We start from the raw sequence: 17,105 nt of genomic DNA, 5'->3' as shown, positions 1-17,105 counted from the left end.
GTCCAGCATGAGATTAGTATAGACTGGTCGAGGGATTCACCCAACGACGTTGCGTCAAGCATGTAGATAGTGCAAGCAGGATATTCACGAATATATTTCAAGCAAGCCACCACTCGAAAGAGCTAGTGCGGTAAAGTACACACTGCCCACTTCGATGGATCAGAAAACCATTTTTCCAATTATCACATATCAAGTCAAGAAAACACTTTAATCAAGTAGGCATAGAACAAGCAGGGACACTCACCAAGAGTGAAGTTCAGATATCAAGTTGGGAATCGAATTCCGCGTCCTCGCAATATCCTAAAAACCAAATTTTGAAACTATAAGTTCTCTATTCAATTTTTTAAACTTATTCGTATAGGGAATAATCTAATATATTACTAGTTTTACTTTCTTCAAGTAATTTCAAAAATCTACTTAGGTTGAAACTTGACAAAAGTAGTAAAAATGTTTCTTATAGTTTTCCTTGAGATACTTTTCCTTAGAAAAGGGTAACTAGCATTATTTTCTTGAAACAATTCGACCATCCACTTAGGATTGAAATTTAGTAAAAGTAGGAAATGTTTTATATGGCTTTCCTTAAAAATATTTTTCTCTATACGAGTGCGGCTAGTACTATTTTATTTAGAATAAGTTTTCTTGCCGAGGAAGTTCTCTGCTATTTTTAGTTAAAGTCACTAAAATCTTGTATTTTGAAAATTTTCCTCTAGACAATTAGCCAGGGACAATTTTAAGGAAAAAAAAGGAAATAGATCAAGACTTAGGGTTTTGAAACTAGTGAAATCATTTTCTAAAAGTAATAAGGCTAGCCTATGCTTAAAGGAGAAATATCGAGTTGGCAAGGTTTAGAAAATCCCTACACGAAATTTCTAACTTTAACATACAGTGCAAAGTTTTATCGTACCATACTAGAATGAAAATATATTTAAATAGCTTGTTTAGAACTTTCTCAAGTTCACAGGACCAAAACGGTTCCTTACGATTCTGATTTGTAAGCACGTAATATTTCAGATTCGTTAATATAACAAACTAACATTTCCAATAGAAATCTCACTAGGGTTTCGTCAATCATTAGCCCTAGGTTTCAATAGATTCATTTCAAATCAAGAATAAAATAAATGACCAAGGCTTCGTCAATCATTAGCACTTGGTTTTGGCAAGCTCATATCACATCTTAACTAAAACAAAATGAAGGTAAGACCTCCAAGAAATTCCAGCAATTAAATGTCATCACCCTTTAATATTTATAAAATCATTCAAATGGCCAAGGGCTTCATCAATCATTAGCCCTTGACAACCATCAATCACTTCCAATCACAATTCAATTCAGGAATTCAAATCACAAATAAGCTAAAGGTTCGATCCAAGTCAAAATTCAGTTTCATGAAGAAACAGGACATTCCAGCAGGGCGGCCTACTTTGAGGAGTTACGGGCAGCAGTACACATGGGGGAAAAATATAAAATTTCTACAGAACAAAGGTCCATGACTCTAGTTTCAAATGCCACTGACGGCACCTTAATCGGATTTTCCTACACCAGGATATAAGCATTTTATTGAGACTGGTCAGTGAAATCCGAAAATCTGGAAACTCATTGTTCACTTGTGAAAAACTCCTTTTCCTCTTTTAACACCATAAGGTTTTTATTCAAACCATCCATACATTTCTTATAGAACTCTAAAACAACATATTCCAGGCATTTTCAACCATTATGTTTCAAAGAAAAATTTCAAAACCAAGCTGAGATTCCAACTCAACCTTCGGCTATCACAAAAGAAATTCCAGCATTTATATACCAACATTTTTGGTTCAATCTTTCAATGTATCAAATATTTCATCGCTAAACAACTTACACAACTTAAAATTTACATCTCCTATGTGGTTCTAAACCATCATATTCCAAGGGAAAAATAAAATAAATTTCCAGAAACCAATAAAAATTTCCAAAGACAAACTGAAAATTCTGGTTCATACCCCTCGGCTATCAATACCTTTCCAGCACTTAGGGTTTTATAAATCCAACTTTTCCTTGGCTAAAACATGGTTTTAGATTCTCAAATTTGTCATGCATCAACTTATCTATTCAATTTAACATTTCCAGTTCGTAGTTAAGTTCAAACAACAATCCTGAACCTCAAAATTCCAGGTTCAAGACTCGCGGCAGCTTACGAAATTTTCCAGCAGTTAGAGGTTCTTAATCCAGTTTTTCCTCGGTTAAAACAGAGTTTTAAGTACTCCATTAGGACATGCAAACACGTAGCTAGCTAGTAAAGATTTCCATATCAAAACCAGATTCAAACAACAATTATACTCATCTAAAACAAATCCAGAAATTCTGTTTAGCTTGGCCTCGGTCGAACATACGTGTAGCAGATTTCTAATTCATTTTATTTTTCTGATTTAAACTCATTAATTAGCTACATGCAAAGCTCAATTATCATGTTATTAACTAGTTAATCATGGTTACAAACTCAAAACAACAAAATTGAATCAAATGAAGCTGTAAAATGCAGGACAAGCTCTCGGCTGCAACAATTCATAAAAACAGAATTTCTTATGTTTCTTGATTCATCATCCGGCTGCACAGAGTTAACATGCAAGGCCTTAATCATATTAATCATCCAAGTTTAAGTTAGCTAATCATAATTTCAGGTTCTGATTACCACAACAAAGCAGATTACATCATGCGTTTCTTAATCGATTCTCAGCCAACTATTTTCTTTTCAAAACAGAATTTTTTTATGCTTTAACAACATCATCCGAATGCACAAATCAACATGCATGGTCTTAATCTTCAAGTTTTCACTCAGCTAATGACACTTAGGTGTTCAGATTGCCACGAAAAAACAAAAATGGAGCTGCATTATCACCTCAGTTTCTCGGCAGCAACATTTCATCAAAACAGAATTTTTCTGGTTTAAACTAATTAATTAACTACCTGCAGAGCCTAATTAACTTGTTATTAACTAGCTAATTATGATTATAAGCTCAAACAATAAAATTAAACCAAATCAAGCTGCATTAATCAAGTTAAGCTCTCGGCAGTTCCATCACTTGCGCATAACAGAAATTCTTCTTTTCTTAATTCCAAATCCGGCTGCCTAAACTCACATGCATGTTCCTAGATGACTTAACCTTCTTGTTTTTAGTTGGTTAAACATTTAATTGAGCTCAGATTGTCGCAGGGAATCAGAAATAATACTACATTTCCAAACCAGCTCCTCGGCAGAAACTTTTAGCCAAAACAGAATTTTTCTAATGGCTTGATTTCATCCACCGACTGAACAATCCATACATGCAAGCTCTGATATAGTTTTCTCTACTAGTAATCAACCTAATTAGTCCAGAAATTACCTCAAATACCAGCTAAGCTCACACACGAAAATTCTAGAATTTTCTTTCCTTCCTCTCGGCTTCAAGCGCAAGTCGGCTGGTCCTGGTTCTTGAGTTGCGGCTGGAGAGGTGTTGTGGTGAGGTTGAGTTCGGTTGGTTGGAGATGGAGGTGTAGAATGGTGAAGCTCACCGAAAATTTGCTCCCTGGTTTCACTCCAGCTCACGGCAGAACCAGAAAATATTTGCAGCTCGCGTTCCCTCCTCCCTTGCTCTCGGATGCAGCTCACAAAGTAACTCTCTCTCCTTTACTCTCGGTCCAAGGCAGAGGAAGAGATAAGATGTGGTTGTGGAGAGGAAGTGTAGTGGCTGCGGTGAAATTGTGCAGAGGAAATGGAATTGGTGAAGAGGCGGTATCTCGGTATTAAGAAGGAAGAGGAAATGGTTTGCGGAGAGTTTGTGCAGAGGAAAATGAAATTGTGGTTTGAGATGTGAAATAGAGAGAAAGGTATATGGTGCCGCGGTTTTAGGAGAAGGGATTGACTGTAAGAATCGGTTGCGTATCGAATTGGAGAAAATGTGATTGGCCGATAGTTGCGGTGATTGAAATTGCTGTCAGAGGGTTTGTTTGGTTTGCATGGAAATGTTGTGGTTGCAAGGGCATTTTAGTCTTTTCACTTTGCTCCCTAATCTCAACTTAATTTCTCCATTCTAATCTTAAAATAAAAAATTATCCCCAAGTGTGATTTGAACGCCTAATTATACACTAGTATACTTAAACCATTTTTTATCGAATATTTATCGATTACACTTTAATATTAAGGTCCCTAACATTAATTAGCGATTAAATTAGTTATCAGAATATCCAATTATTTATTCTTAAGAAATAGAGTTAGTCTAACTCGAAATTTATCGATTTAGTAATATAAAGTCAAGTGAAATAATAATTTACCACCAGTGTGTCAACTTGCACATAAAAATTATTTTTACGCACTTATTGTGGAAACAAAGAAGGCTAAGACTATAATTATCGAAATTTTCACGCCTTAGGTATGTTTAGCATACTTGTATAATATTTATCTAAAATTCATTGTTTTTCATCTTAACGCGGAAATTCCTATTAACATTTAACATTAGCAACTAATTGGAATTAATCATTGGAATTTAAATAATTTGTTTTAAGATAGTAAGTTTATCGACTCAAGTGTCATTAATTTCGCATAAGGGAATTTAAGTATTCTAACATTTTATGCTAAGGCGAAAAATTTAATCTAACTCTAAAGATATTACTTTAGTTTAGCAAAACCAAGAAATTTCATAACTTAGGAAAATTATATTATTTTTCACATAGACCTATTTTTACGTTCTTAATTGCGAACAATTAAAAGTAATGCTAGAAATTATTAAGGAATAAAAGAAATGCAAATGAAATATGCACTAGCTTATATATCCATTTTTAGGGTTCTCACAACTGTACCGAACCAGTCACACAGTAGCAGTCAGCAAGATACAACCAAAAGAGATCCATGAGGGTAGCGGGGTCACCTAAAAATATTATAGACGAACTAGGTCAAAAACACAAAAGCAACTAACGAAAAGCTATTTCCCCTATAGGCCTCCATCAATAATCTACGAGAATACCATAATTTATATCTTAACCCAGGTTAATCATGCTTACTAACACTCGAACAAATCACATGAAATTCCATAGAATCAAATGTCTAGTTCGTCCAAGTCCTTTCTAACCTAGACTTTCATCTATTTAGTAGTTGGGTACAAAAATCCCCAAATAGGATAATTCACAACTCAAGTCGGCCGGTCCCAAGAGTAAATCATCCATAGTAACGATTCCTACCCGACATACATATATAATTTCATCAGGTACTATGATAAAGATTTTTACACTTATAACGTGCACGATTCATAACTTATGCTCAAAAGAGCACTTATACCTTTAGACACATTCACGAAATCAGAACCATAACACCACTTGACCCAAACTCACTCCGCGCAGAAACCACGCGAAACAGCTCTGATACCACCTGTGACAGCTCCACCTCACCCTAAGGTGAACCAAAGGGTTTGGCGGACCACCTGCCCAACTCTCGCCAGGACTACGGAGTCGAATCACACAAACCCAACATAGCACGCGCGATAGTATCCAAAGAAAATGAACAATCGAAAACTACTAAGGTGAGAACATGCTTACCAAATCATAAAATTATAGTTTTAACGGAATACATTTAATAGACAATGTTAAACACTTATACATATATTTGCATTGGAATCTTTGACAAATTAACTACACTAAAATACAAGCCAAAGTATTCATATACATAAAATACGATTCGGGTTTTGGTTGCAAAAGAGCTTAACAAAATATTAATTACACTAGCTCGACCATTTCTTCCAAGATCATGGATTCAAAATTTGCTCCTGAAAGGAAAACAAAGATAACGGGAAGGGGGTGAGTTTACGCTCAATGAGGTACCAAAATAATAGCAATCAAATCTTAGCATTTCACTTTTAACCGATCAGGTATACATGCCAGATATGAAGTAAAGCAATTAGACACAATGATTCAAATAGGAAGGATACAAGTGGCTCTCAGGATCCAGATTTCCATGGCAGGATTTGATCCAAACCCGTTGACTCTCCGTAGACGTATATAGAATCAACATGTCCGTAGACTCCACTTTACACCAAATTTCGTCCACCAAACATACCCCTTACCGGATCCGAACACCTCAACAGAAACAGAAGTAGTAATACTTGAGTATACCGGAATCAAGAGTCTCAATACCCAAAGATTCCCAGATATAGACTACCGTGGTTCGGTATCTAATCGACCAGATCCTTGCCGGTCCGACTCGAGTAACTAGCTACAGGTGTTGAGCTCAGAGGTCACAGAAAGGTCGTTGGATACCAGCCTCCAAACGACGTCCGAACAGACTCAGATACAGATAACAGATTACACACAATAAATAGATATATAGACAGACAAGAGAACGAGTGTGATAAAGTACACCCTCGTCTCAAACAGAATAAACAGATAGTACAGTTATTCAAATCACAGATTGCAGGTGCAGAAATCAAGTTAAGCAACAAATGAGGGGAGTGGTACACTCACCAGTGCAAGTACAGGTACTTTAAAATTTTCACCCAAAGTGGCGTTAATCACCGTGAAACCCTAAGAATAATAAAGGTAAAGTAGTTGAAGTTTCCACATCCAAAACCAAGTAAACGGAATGCACAAGTGAGACTTGATTACTAATCGGGTGCCTCTCCAAGTTATATACGAGTACAAAAGAATAAAAATGAAATTTTTGGGCAAACGGATAACAGTTGGTACGAGAGTTACAAACAACCCCAAACCCCCTCATTCTACCACAATGCAACTCCAACTTAAAGGAATCAGACGGCCTAGCAGATTGGACAGCATTTTTCCCTAAATTTCCTTACTTTTCCAGCCATCATGGCTTCATTTTTCCTCAAATCAGCCCCAATGTCACACACAAAATAATCTCATTTCAATAGCCGTTCAATACGTTCAAAGTCGTACAAGTACCAAAATCAAGTTAGGAAAATGTCCGGAAATAAAGTTTAGTTTCTAAAACAAAAAACAGATTTGACGTCGCTTAGCGTATCGGACACAACCGAAACTATGCTTATCGAATTGGTGTGAAATTTATACCGTTTCAAAGCTAAGATAAAGGGCTACAATTTTGATGAAGACCACTCAGTCCAGTTCATAGTGTAGCCAGATCAAAATTTCAAATTACAGAACCAGAGTCTCACAATCAGACTAGTTAACTGCACTATGCTTAAACGACAATAACTCAGGCGACCGGAGTCCGATTGAGGCGTTTTTAGAGCCGTTGGAAAGCTAAGACGTAGCACTACAACTTCTGTGTTTTGGCCAAATGCTAATTCAGTACGAATCAGGGTGAACAGACACGGTCAGATTGGTGAAATGTCAACACTGTCTACCGAACTCTACCTATGGTAGTTAGGGGTATTTTTATATTTTCACATGCTACAGTACTCGGATTCGGTTGAAATTTTACAGACAGCTATAAAACATCATTTCCTACAACTTTCATGTTTTAACCTAAGGCCAATTTGGCCTCTATCATGGCCGAACAGAAACGGGCAGAACAGGGTTAGTTGAAACCCTAAACTGGAATTTCCGCACCAAATCAGAAATTTTTCGCAACCAATCATATCCAACATATACCAACTCCATTTTACACTATAACAAACCATCAATCCATGACTAAACAATAATTTCTATATAAAAACAGAAAAATCAATAATAAATCAAGAATCCATCAAAACTCCACTTCCAACCATCAAACCTACTACAAATCATCATATTTAGCCACAAAAAGCCACTAATAAACCATTATTAAGAACAAACTATGAATTTGTACACACCATACCTTAATACCTCAAGAAATGTAATAGCTTAGATTTCTTTCTTCCAAAACAACTCCACCAACCACTTGAATCCTTCCTAGCAAAGAGTTTTTATGGAGTGATTTGAGATGTTAATGGTTGAAACTCAAGATTTGGACAAGAATTGAAGTGATAAAATGAAAGGTTTTCTCTCTTTTCTCTCTCAATGTTTTCGGCCAAGAAGCATGAAGAATGAAGATGATTTTGGTTAAATTTGGTATTTGGTAAAGGTGATGAATAGTAAGTCAAAATCCACCCTCCAATAGTTTCATGACACATGCCCTTTTCTATGCTTAATCTTATCCTTTTGTCTACCAAAGGTTAATCTATCTAGATAACCTCTAATTATCTCCTAACACCTTATAAAATAATATCACTTGATACAAAACTCCAACAAGTTGTCAAAAATATATCGCATTTACTGCACTAGCGGGTCCCACGTCAATAATACACTTCACACTTATCATGAACTAACTTAACCTAGGTAAATGATTTAAAAACTCTATTTACTTATAAAATCTTTGAAAAATCAAAATAGTAGGGTATAATGAAGAAAAATACACGCGAGGAAATAAAATAAATAAGATAAAATTAGAAAAATTTACGGGTTCTCACATAATATATATGTATATTTATAAATGTGTATTATATGTGCATATAATTATAATATATACATGTATATAATATTAATAAATTATATAACTATAATTATATTTATTATTTTAAATATAATAATAACTATATTTAATACTAATATGCATTATATTTATATAAAATATTAGTACAATTAATATTTATATAAAATATTAGTACAATTAATATTTATATATTATATAATTATAATTATATATTTATATTATAACATTTGTATAATTATAATTAATTATATATATAATATTTAATTTAATTAGTTACAAACTTATAATAATGATATTATTATATTATATAATTATATATTATAATTATTTAGTTAAATATAATTATACCTATATAATATATATTATAAATTTATTAATATTATATAATAATATATTTATAATATATATATGTATATTTATAAATGTATATTATATGTGCATATAATAATAAAATATACATGTATGTAATATTAATAAGTTATATAATATTAATTATAATTATTATTTTAAATATAATAATATATAATAATAACTATATTTAATATGTAATATATATTATATTTATATAAAATATTTGTATAATTAATATTTGTATATATTATATAATTATAATTATATATTTATATTATAACATTTGTATATTTATATTTAATTATATATATAATATTTAATTTAATTAGTTACAAACTTATAATAATAATATTATTAGTTATATGTATTATATAATATATATTAATTGATGTAATATAAATAATATTATCAATTATTTTAATAATTATACATGTTTACTAATAGAAATTATTAATTAGTTAGACTAAATTTACTAATACATTTATACTAATATATTTAATTAGTGAAAATTTCTTATATCCCATTTACAAAGAGCCAATAACTATCATTTACGATGTGGTTTATAATATATTTATTATATTCCATTCCGAAAGAGTCGACGAACCAAACATCAACTATAGTAATGACACACATTCCAGGTACTTGAACCAAACAAATGTATTGGAATGAATGACCTCATTCCAAAGTCAGGATATCCGAATCCGAATCCGAATCCGATGTGCGAACCAAACGCCACCTTAGTTCTCATAATAAGACGTGGAGGAGGCAAAATGGGCGGGATTTGCTTGGGTTTGAGATGGAATCGAGTCATATGAGTTTGGGTCTAATCTTACCCATATGTGTTTTGGGACTAACTTGGGCGAGATCACTTTGGGATGGGTTTAGATTGATTCTGCCCAATATCCAAATCTATTTTCTACATTTTTTTTCCTTTAATTCATTTTTTATTTTTTATATAATTTTAATATTTTGATTTATTAAATTTCTTTTAGTTTTATTAAATAAACATGCAAATGCTTTATACTCAGGATTCCCACAAAAAATTGGATTAACAAATGAAGGAAAAGATAGATATACAGCCATATTTCAACATATATCAAGATGGCCAAGGTATTCAGGGTGTTGAATATTTATCCTCATCATTGTCCAAGGATGACAGGTCTAAACTGACTGAAATGCTGGAAATTCTTGTGGATAATGACTAAGAAGACTACTAGATTATATTCGCTGGTATGACTATAAAAATTGTTAAAAATAATTTTTGAATCTAAGACTCCGTTTGGATTGGCTATTTTTTCAAAAAATAAAATTTTCAAGTACAATGTTACAGTAATATACAATAATTCAAAAAACATCCCATCCATATTAGTATATCAAATATTTCAAAAAAATTTTATAGTAAAAATTTTTCATATACACTACTACAATAAAATATTTCAAAAATACCCCCCAAAAATAGCTAATCCAAACGGAGCCTTTGCCATTTGAATCCAATGGGTACTCAAGTATTTCCCAAAATTTTTCATCAATTAATAAGTACCATTGGGATTTGTCCCATTTTAAACCCAATATCAAATTTCAGTACCCATCCCGCCCAAAGTCTCCATGGGCATGGATAACCCATTGAGACTTGGGACAAATTGCCACCTCTAATAAGACGTAACACTATCATAAAGCTGAGGACTCTTATTACCAGAGTGAATGAGGAGACACGTTGTTTTACAAAATAAAAAAGGGTTTCATCAAACACATCTAACTTTTGACTCCATTTTGGACGGGGGAGGGGGTGCTTCTATTCATTCTCTTTCCCTTTTCGATGTTCACTTCTACTAAATCAAATCAACATCTATTAGATATAAACTTTATCTGCGGCACAAGTAATGAAGAGACAAAATTCTTGATGCCAATCTACAAGTATGTACAGACAGAGTAGTAATCCCAATCTGTTTTAGTTTAGGTCTTTTGATGCTTCACATACTGCATCTGCAAGTAGTCTTGTAATCATATCAGGTGAGTTTCATTTCCCAGTTTTATAGTCAACTACGTGATGAATAGATTTCAAAACCGCTCAAAACAATACGGTTGGCAGAGGCAGTCAATCGCATGCATCAGCTTTCTCCGGGGACCAACAGCATCTGCACCCATATCCTTGAGCTTCTTCATCGTCAGATTTGCCAACTGGAATTTACTCACATTCTTCTGCCGAAAAATTTTTACAAAACGTTCAAGGCCCAATGAGACCAACCAACTGCTTAAACCGCCAGCCCTTTGAAGCCTTTTCTCAATATTTATAGTCCTCATTCTTCTGTTCAGCAATGGCTTTCTGTCACCAAATATCAATGCTGGTTTCCTCACTTTCATAGCACTGAACAAACCAACTGACTTCTGATCTCTGATATTGCTAATTTGTGGATTATCATAAGATATAGAACGTCTTGGATTAGATAGCTTTGGGAACAACGGGGTGGGTCGAGGAGGATGAGCCATTTTAGCAGTTGGAATAGCACTATCAGGAGCCAGTGACCAGGATTTCTCTCTTTGAGAAACTGAATGCTTCTGGGAGTACGTCTTGTCTGAACACTCTGACTGGGCATTAATAGTGTTTCTCAGGCTCACTTGTGGTTGGCTTTCTTCTGCATTAGGCACCGTAAACTGCTGAGTCACTGGCAATGGTGGGATCAAAATGGTGATTCTTTGCTTCTTGACAACCATCCAACCATCTGCACTTGCAAAGTCCACTTCTCGAGCAGCTGGCCTCTTTTTCTTCCTTGCAGGCGTAGAAACAAGCTGGTGCTGTTTCTGCTTTGCCATTGGAAGCACACCTATCCAATACTCAGACAGAGAACAATGAGTATGATCTTTAAAATGATCGTAGAAACTTTGCAACTCTGATTTTCTTTCGAATAGGTTATAGCTGGGATTTTATTTCTAAGTGGTCAATCTACTAATTAGTTGAGGACAAACATCAATGTCGAAAGACCACTCCACATACAATAGTTCCAAATTTGTTTAAAAATTCACATTCCTGCAATACAAATTCCAAAATCTGACCAAGTTCTGCAAAACATGCAAGCTCAAAAAAGAGGGGGGGGGGGGTTGGTGGAAGAGGAAAACAGGAAGAAACGGATAAAGAGATTAAATTCTAAGAAAGAAACAACCCATTATAATATTGAAACCAAGCTGTAAAGCAAAGTCTGTAATTAAGCTAATGAGACATTATTCAGTTAGCAAAGGATTCAATGTAGATGAGTTCATCTATTCTCTTTTCATTGCTTGAACTCCATATATATTGTGGAGATTACCTTCTCTTATCTACGTAAGGCACATCTTGACATGTTTCCAAGGTTTCTTATGCCCATTGAGTAGCATCTAATGTTCATTACCCTAACTTAAAACATAACAGAGAAGAGAATAAAAAAAAAAAAAAAAAAAAAAATCTTACTGCAGTCGCCATTTTTACTTCGACTCCGAGATTAGTGGCTCATGTTATCCTAACATGCTTTCCACTCTAAGTCCAAAAACTTATGTAGACAGGAAAAGGAAAAGTGATCCAATTGGTGGCTCAACATTCTTGTCCTCTCATAACTAGAGAGGATTAGAGACCCCCACTTCAGTTAGCTTAGCATTTGAGCCAAAAATATGTGTGTATACATAGTAAAGCAGTGGCAAATTCTGTGTGAGATTCCCTACTAACCGTCAATCTAAGATTTGTAAAAGATAACTAAGAAACTTTAAATCAAGGATTCACAAATAGTGACGTTTCATTATATAGTGGTATTTTAATGTGCTTATTATCTGGGTGAAAGTTAAAAAAGGTTTGGCATTTGATATCATTTTGGAGATAAATTCAACGAGTCTAAGCAATAACCGTCAATCTAAACAACAAAGTAAACTTTCCAGCCACAAAGATGGCACCCGGGAAACCAAGTTTAGGTCTAAAGCCCAGCTCTTCTATGTCTTTCCCCTGACTATGTTCGTCTTCGTTCCCCCTAGAATCGAAATTTCTCATCACAATACCAAAGCCCAGAATCCTAGATGGAGATAAAGTTGACATTATTATCTATCATAGCATGTTGAATTCACGCGTGAATAGAATTAGCCGTTGAATTACTTGAGAAGGTGAAATCAAAAGCAACCCACTAAAAATCTTTAATAAATTCAGACCAGTGTCACATTTATCAAGTCTGCGACCCAGTTTTGAGGCTGAGCGGTCAGTGGCTATTTTGCGACCTGACCACATCTACCAGCAGTGATAAGGTATTGGGGTGAGTAGAAGTAGCTAGCTAATTCATGCATATCAATTATCAAACAGAGGGAAGCTGAGCAATAAAAAAATTATTATTATTATTTTACCTTTGCGGAATTTTATCGCCGGAATCAGCCTTCCTGAGAATCTGTTCCTGGTAGAAAGATCTCCGGAGAAACAGAAGAGGAAGAGGGGGGTAAGTAACTGTTAAGCCAGTATTTTTAATCAGCAGCCAACCCAACCAAAAAAAAGTAAAAAGCAGAAAAAAAAAAAAGGGTATGTTTGACTCGCTTTCGCAATTCGTTTGACTCTAGTCTGGGTCGGATTCATACCCAAATGTGACTATTTGCATCTTCCTTCAATCCTTCCTACCAACCGAGTGCCGTTTCCGTGTTTTTTCTTTGACATGGGCTACGGCCCATCAATTGAGACTCTGTCCTGCCCGGATTCCAATTGTTTTTTCAACATCGTGCATGGACTTGAGCCCAAGGTTAGCTAACAGCTGCGAGTGAATTTGAAGTACACGTGTAATTCATGCAACCTCGCAGCCGGAAAAAGCGGCGGCTCCGTTCACATCCAATCGACCTCGTGCGGTTTCTTCTCGTCATCCCCTGCGTCTGCATCTGCCTTCTGCCTGCTTCTCCTCCTCACATATTCAAACTCAATTACTTACTCCTCTGTGTGTTGTTCCATTCCAAAACAAAAGGAGTGACTGAAACAAACATTACAGGGTAAGGGTTGGGAGAAAAGAAATACTAACCAACAAAGGCAGCTGCAGCAGCTAATTTGGTGGTTATTTCTTCTCTCTCGAATGTGGGTTTTCTTGGGGCTGATTGAGGGCAAAAGAAATGAAGTTTGGGGAGACGTTTATGGAGTATCTAAATGGAGATCAAGAGAGGCACTTGGATAAATGCTCCCACGTTGAGTACAAAAGGCTCAAAAAGGTCCTCAAAAGCTGTCGGACTAGTAGATCATCCCCATCATTATCATCCTTAGACACCGAAGAAGAACAAGACCAACAAAAGCAGCATCTTCATCATCATCCTCCTGCGGGCCACCATGGGGATACTGATCATCCTGCAAGCCCTGCGGATACTTCCTCTATTACTACTACCTCGTCATCTCCATTTTGCCAGTGTCAATCCTGCCCATGTATGCATTTCACTTTTCTCAATCATCCCTTCTTCCTAGTCCCTCCTTTTTAATCTTTCTTTTTTTTTTTTTAAGAAGAAGATGAACAATTTAAGGTAAGAGGGTAAAAAAAAGCCTTATTCATACATATCTGTTCCGTTCTTATGTACGTTTAGGTGCACATCCATTAAATACAAAATTGGTAGAATTTTTTTGGCTGAGATATGCAGTTCGTGATTGCTATACTAGTATGTTGTTGTCGTAACTGAATATAGGATTCAGTACTATTTGGTTTCTAGGCTAGCTAGCTGCCCCGTGTTTTAAAAAGGGTTGTAATTGGTGACTTATTTTCTGCATGAGCATTGAAGTGCAAAAATATCTCTCTGGTATGTGCAAATGTCTCATGAATCCGACTACTTTTATGTATGTTAGTGCAGATTGGACTATGTTACCAGCATTTTTTGATGCCATAACAGTTCAGTTTGTTATTATTTTTTTTAAAAAAAAACTCACTGTCGTGGACATACTATACATATTTAAGCTTATGAGTTTCAACAAGTCTCATGCTGTTCCCACTGTCTATTCAGATATCTTTACCTTTGCTCCGTGATGTGTTGTTACTTCTTCATAGGCACCATTTCTTGTAGCCAATCTTTCATTTAGCCAAAATTCTAATTATTGTGCTCTGAAAATATTCTAGTGTGTGATCAGATTTTCTTCTCCGAGTTAATGAAGGAGGCATCTGAAGTAGCAGGCTTCTTCAGTTCCAGAGTGAGGCGCCTTCTCCATCTTCATATTGCTTCTGGAATGCAAAGATATGTTGTTCGTTTGCGCCACTTTTTTAAGCATGATGAGCAAGTCATGGTGCAAGAGGGTCGGATGCTAATTGAATACGTCGCTATGAATGCTCTTGCTATCCGGAAGCTCCTTAAGAAATATGACAAAGTAATCATGAATTGGTTCTGCATCCATCAATGTTCATGTCAATCCAGTTTACTTCTGTTGTACTAGGTTCAATGTTATACTTCTCTATCACAATTCACTTTCTCATTTTTATTTGGTATCCCCTCACAGGTACACAGGTCTGCAAATGGCATGAGATTTAAATCTAAGATGAGGACTGAACATATAGAGATTCTGCAGTCACCATGGTTAATTGAACTGGGGGCTTTCTATATGAATTTCACAGGTTCAAATGGTGGAAGTCCCAATGACCTTTTCAGCCGAGTCTCTTATGAACTGAGTACTGCAGAGGCAACGATGACATTGCAGCTGTCAGATCTGTTGAAGTTAGAGTACAATCTGACTTGTCCCATTTGCTTGGTGAGAATCTTCACTCGATTGCAATCTAGAAGAAGATTCTATAAAGTTTATGTTTCTTAGCTCGGTTGAGGTGCTAATACTCGACGTACTTCTATCACTCAGGAAATTGTTTTCAATCCATACGCTTTGAGTTGTGGGCACCTTTTCTGCAAATTGTGTGCGTGCACTGCAGCTTCTGTGATGATATTCCAAGGTCCCAAGGCTGCACGTCCTGATTCAAAATGTCCCGTCTGCAGGGAGGTTAGTGTAAATTGATTTGTTATAGCCTTGAAACCTACCATCATTGCTCTAACTTCTTAAGTTCGTAAGAAATGTGGGATAAATATGGATATGGGAACATCTGCTTCCCTATTGTGTAAATGGAGGTCCGTATCTATCTATCTTTGGTTGTCCAAACAAAACCATTTTGGACAACGTGAATTCATGTCCAAGCAGACGGTGCAACTGTGATGTCGATCAAAATGATTACAGCATTTTGCAGATCTTCATTTAGTAAGCATGTATAGCTACATAAGCATCTACACGTAATTCATCTATATTATTAAGAGTGTGTTTAACCTTATGATGCATAGAAGAATAAATTAGACAAATTCTAAAACTCGTAATTGACATTTTGGGGATTGCTCGGCGGCCTCTATACTAGAGTTTTCCATATTTGAGGTGATATGGTACAAAAACTTTTCTGTTGTGTTTTTTTTTTTCTTTTCTGGGAGAATTCTCAAACATTACGATAGGTCTTTACCTTCAAAACTATTTGAGGCAAGAACCTAAACATTAAAAGTCTCACGAACTCCCCGCATATGCTGTTTGCCATGTCAATGTTGCTAGGACAAGTTCTTCTGGAACCCCAGTTATTGTGAAATCTTCCTATAGGGCCATAAAAAAACGCCATGGTCAGCCTTGTTGCTTGATTGTATCCTTCAGCTTTCTCATTGAAATCGACTGTTGTTCTCTGTTGTCTTAGCCTCGACAGTTGTATCACAAGTATTGTCATTGGTTCCATTCAATGTGATCCTGATCCCCTGAAAAAACAAAATTTTGTTGCAGGTTGGGGTTTATTCTAATTCAATACACATGCTAGAATTAGATTTGCTCCTGAAGAAAAGGTAAATAAATTTTGTTTTGAGACTGCTTTCTTGGAATAAAAACCATACAACGGATTGTAATATGCATATGGCATTTTCAGATGCAAGGAACACTGGAAGGAGAGGCTGAGTGCTGAACGTGCTGAGATGGTGAAGCAATCTAAGGATTACTGGGATATGCAAACCAAATTTATGGTAGGATTTTGAGAAGATCATCGAGTTTTAGAGTGGGTGATATGTATGTTTGATTAGACCCTGAAGTGTAAACATGCATTTGTGGAGGATTGGTGACGCTTTTGACGAACTAGGAAGCCTGGATATGAAAATTTATGCAAGTTTTTTTCTTTTCCAGAAATTGTAACATTTCAAGTTCACTTCTTTTTTCAACTGGTCGGAGAAAGAAAATCATTGCAATGAAATGCATAGTACGACAAATTACTTCCATAAGTTTGGCATTCCTTTCCATTACTGCATTGAGTCTTTACAGCTCTTAGATCGGACAAAAGAAGAAGAACCCCCAAAAATCAAATTTGGGTTCACCCA

General features: G+C 35.3%; 2 protein-coding genes across 2 annotated transcripts; one reads left to right on the top strand and one right to left on the bottom strand.

Moving 5' to 3' along the window:
- Nucleotides 1-10,601: 10,601 nt before the first annotated feature.
- Nucleotides 10,602-13,285, bottom strand: LOC113693565 (uncharacterized). The gene is made up of 2 exons (XM_027212097.2): nt 13,131-13,285; nt 10,602-11,599 (listed from the first exon to the last, which is right to left on the bottom strand). Exon 2 carries the CDS (start codon nt 11,586-11,588, stop codon nt 10,836-10,838), a length of 753 nt encoding a protein of 250 aa, XP_027067898.2. The 5' UTR covers nt 11,589-11,599; nt 13,131-13,285; the 3' UTR covers nt 10,602-10,835.
- A 293-nt stretch (nt 13,286-13,578) lies between these two features.
- On the top strand, nt 13,579-17,009 carry LOC140009394 (probable E3 ubiquitin-protein ligase BAH1-like). Its single transcript, XM_072054718.1, has 6 exons — nt 13,579-14,175; nt 14,855-15,099; nt 15,229-15,477; nt 15,580-15,717; nt 16,525-16,583; nt 16,664-17,009. The coding sequence occupies exons 1-6, from the start codon at nt 13,872-13,874 to the stop codon at nt 16,767-16,769; spliced, it is 1,101 nt and encodes a 366-aa protein (XP_071910819.1). The 5' UTR covers nt 13,579-13,871; the 3' UTR covers nt 16,770-17,009.
- Nucleotides 17,010-17,105: the final 96 nt, after the last annotated feature.

The sequence above is a fragment of the Coffea arabica genome, chromosome 6e (genome assembly GCF_036785885.1).
Source record: "Coffea arabica cultivar ET-39 chromosome 6e, Coffea Arabica ET-39 HiFi, whole genome shotgun sequence".
NCBI lineage: Eukaryota > Viridiplantae > Streptophyta > Magnoliopsida > Gentianales > Rubiaceae > Coffea > Coffea arabica.
Note: the sequence above shows the minus strand (reverse complement) of the source record. Positions and strands in the feature narration are given on the sequence as shown.

Bases quoted from the DNA above. Each gene is read 5' to 3' on its own strand.
- LOC113693565 (XM_027212097.2), bottom strand. From the start codon at position 11,588: ATGGCAAAGCAGAAACAGCACCAGCTTGTTTCTACGCCTGCAAGGAAG.
- LOC140009394 (XM_072054718.1), top strand. From the start codon at position 13,872: ATGAAGTTTGGGGAGACGTTTATGGAGTATCTAAATGGAGATCAAGAG. The intron at 14,176-14,854 runs GTATGCATTTCA...AAAATATTCTAG, and splicing joins CCAGTGTCAATCCTGCCCAT to TGTGTGATCAGATTTTCTTC. The intron at 15,478-15,579 runs GTGAGAATCTTC...TCTATCACTCAG, and splicing joins TGACTTGTCCCATTTGCTTG to GAAATTGTTTTCAATCCATA.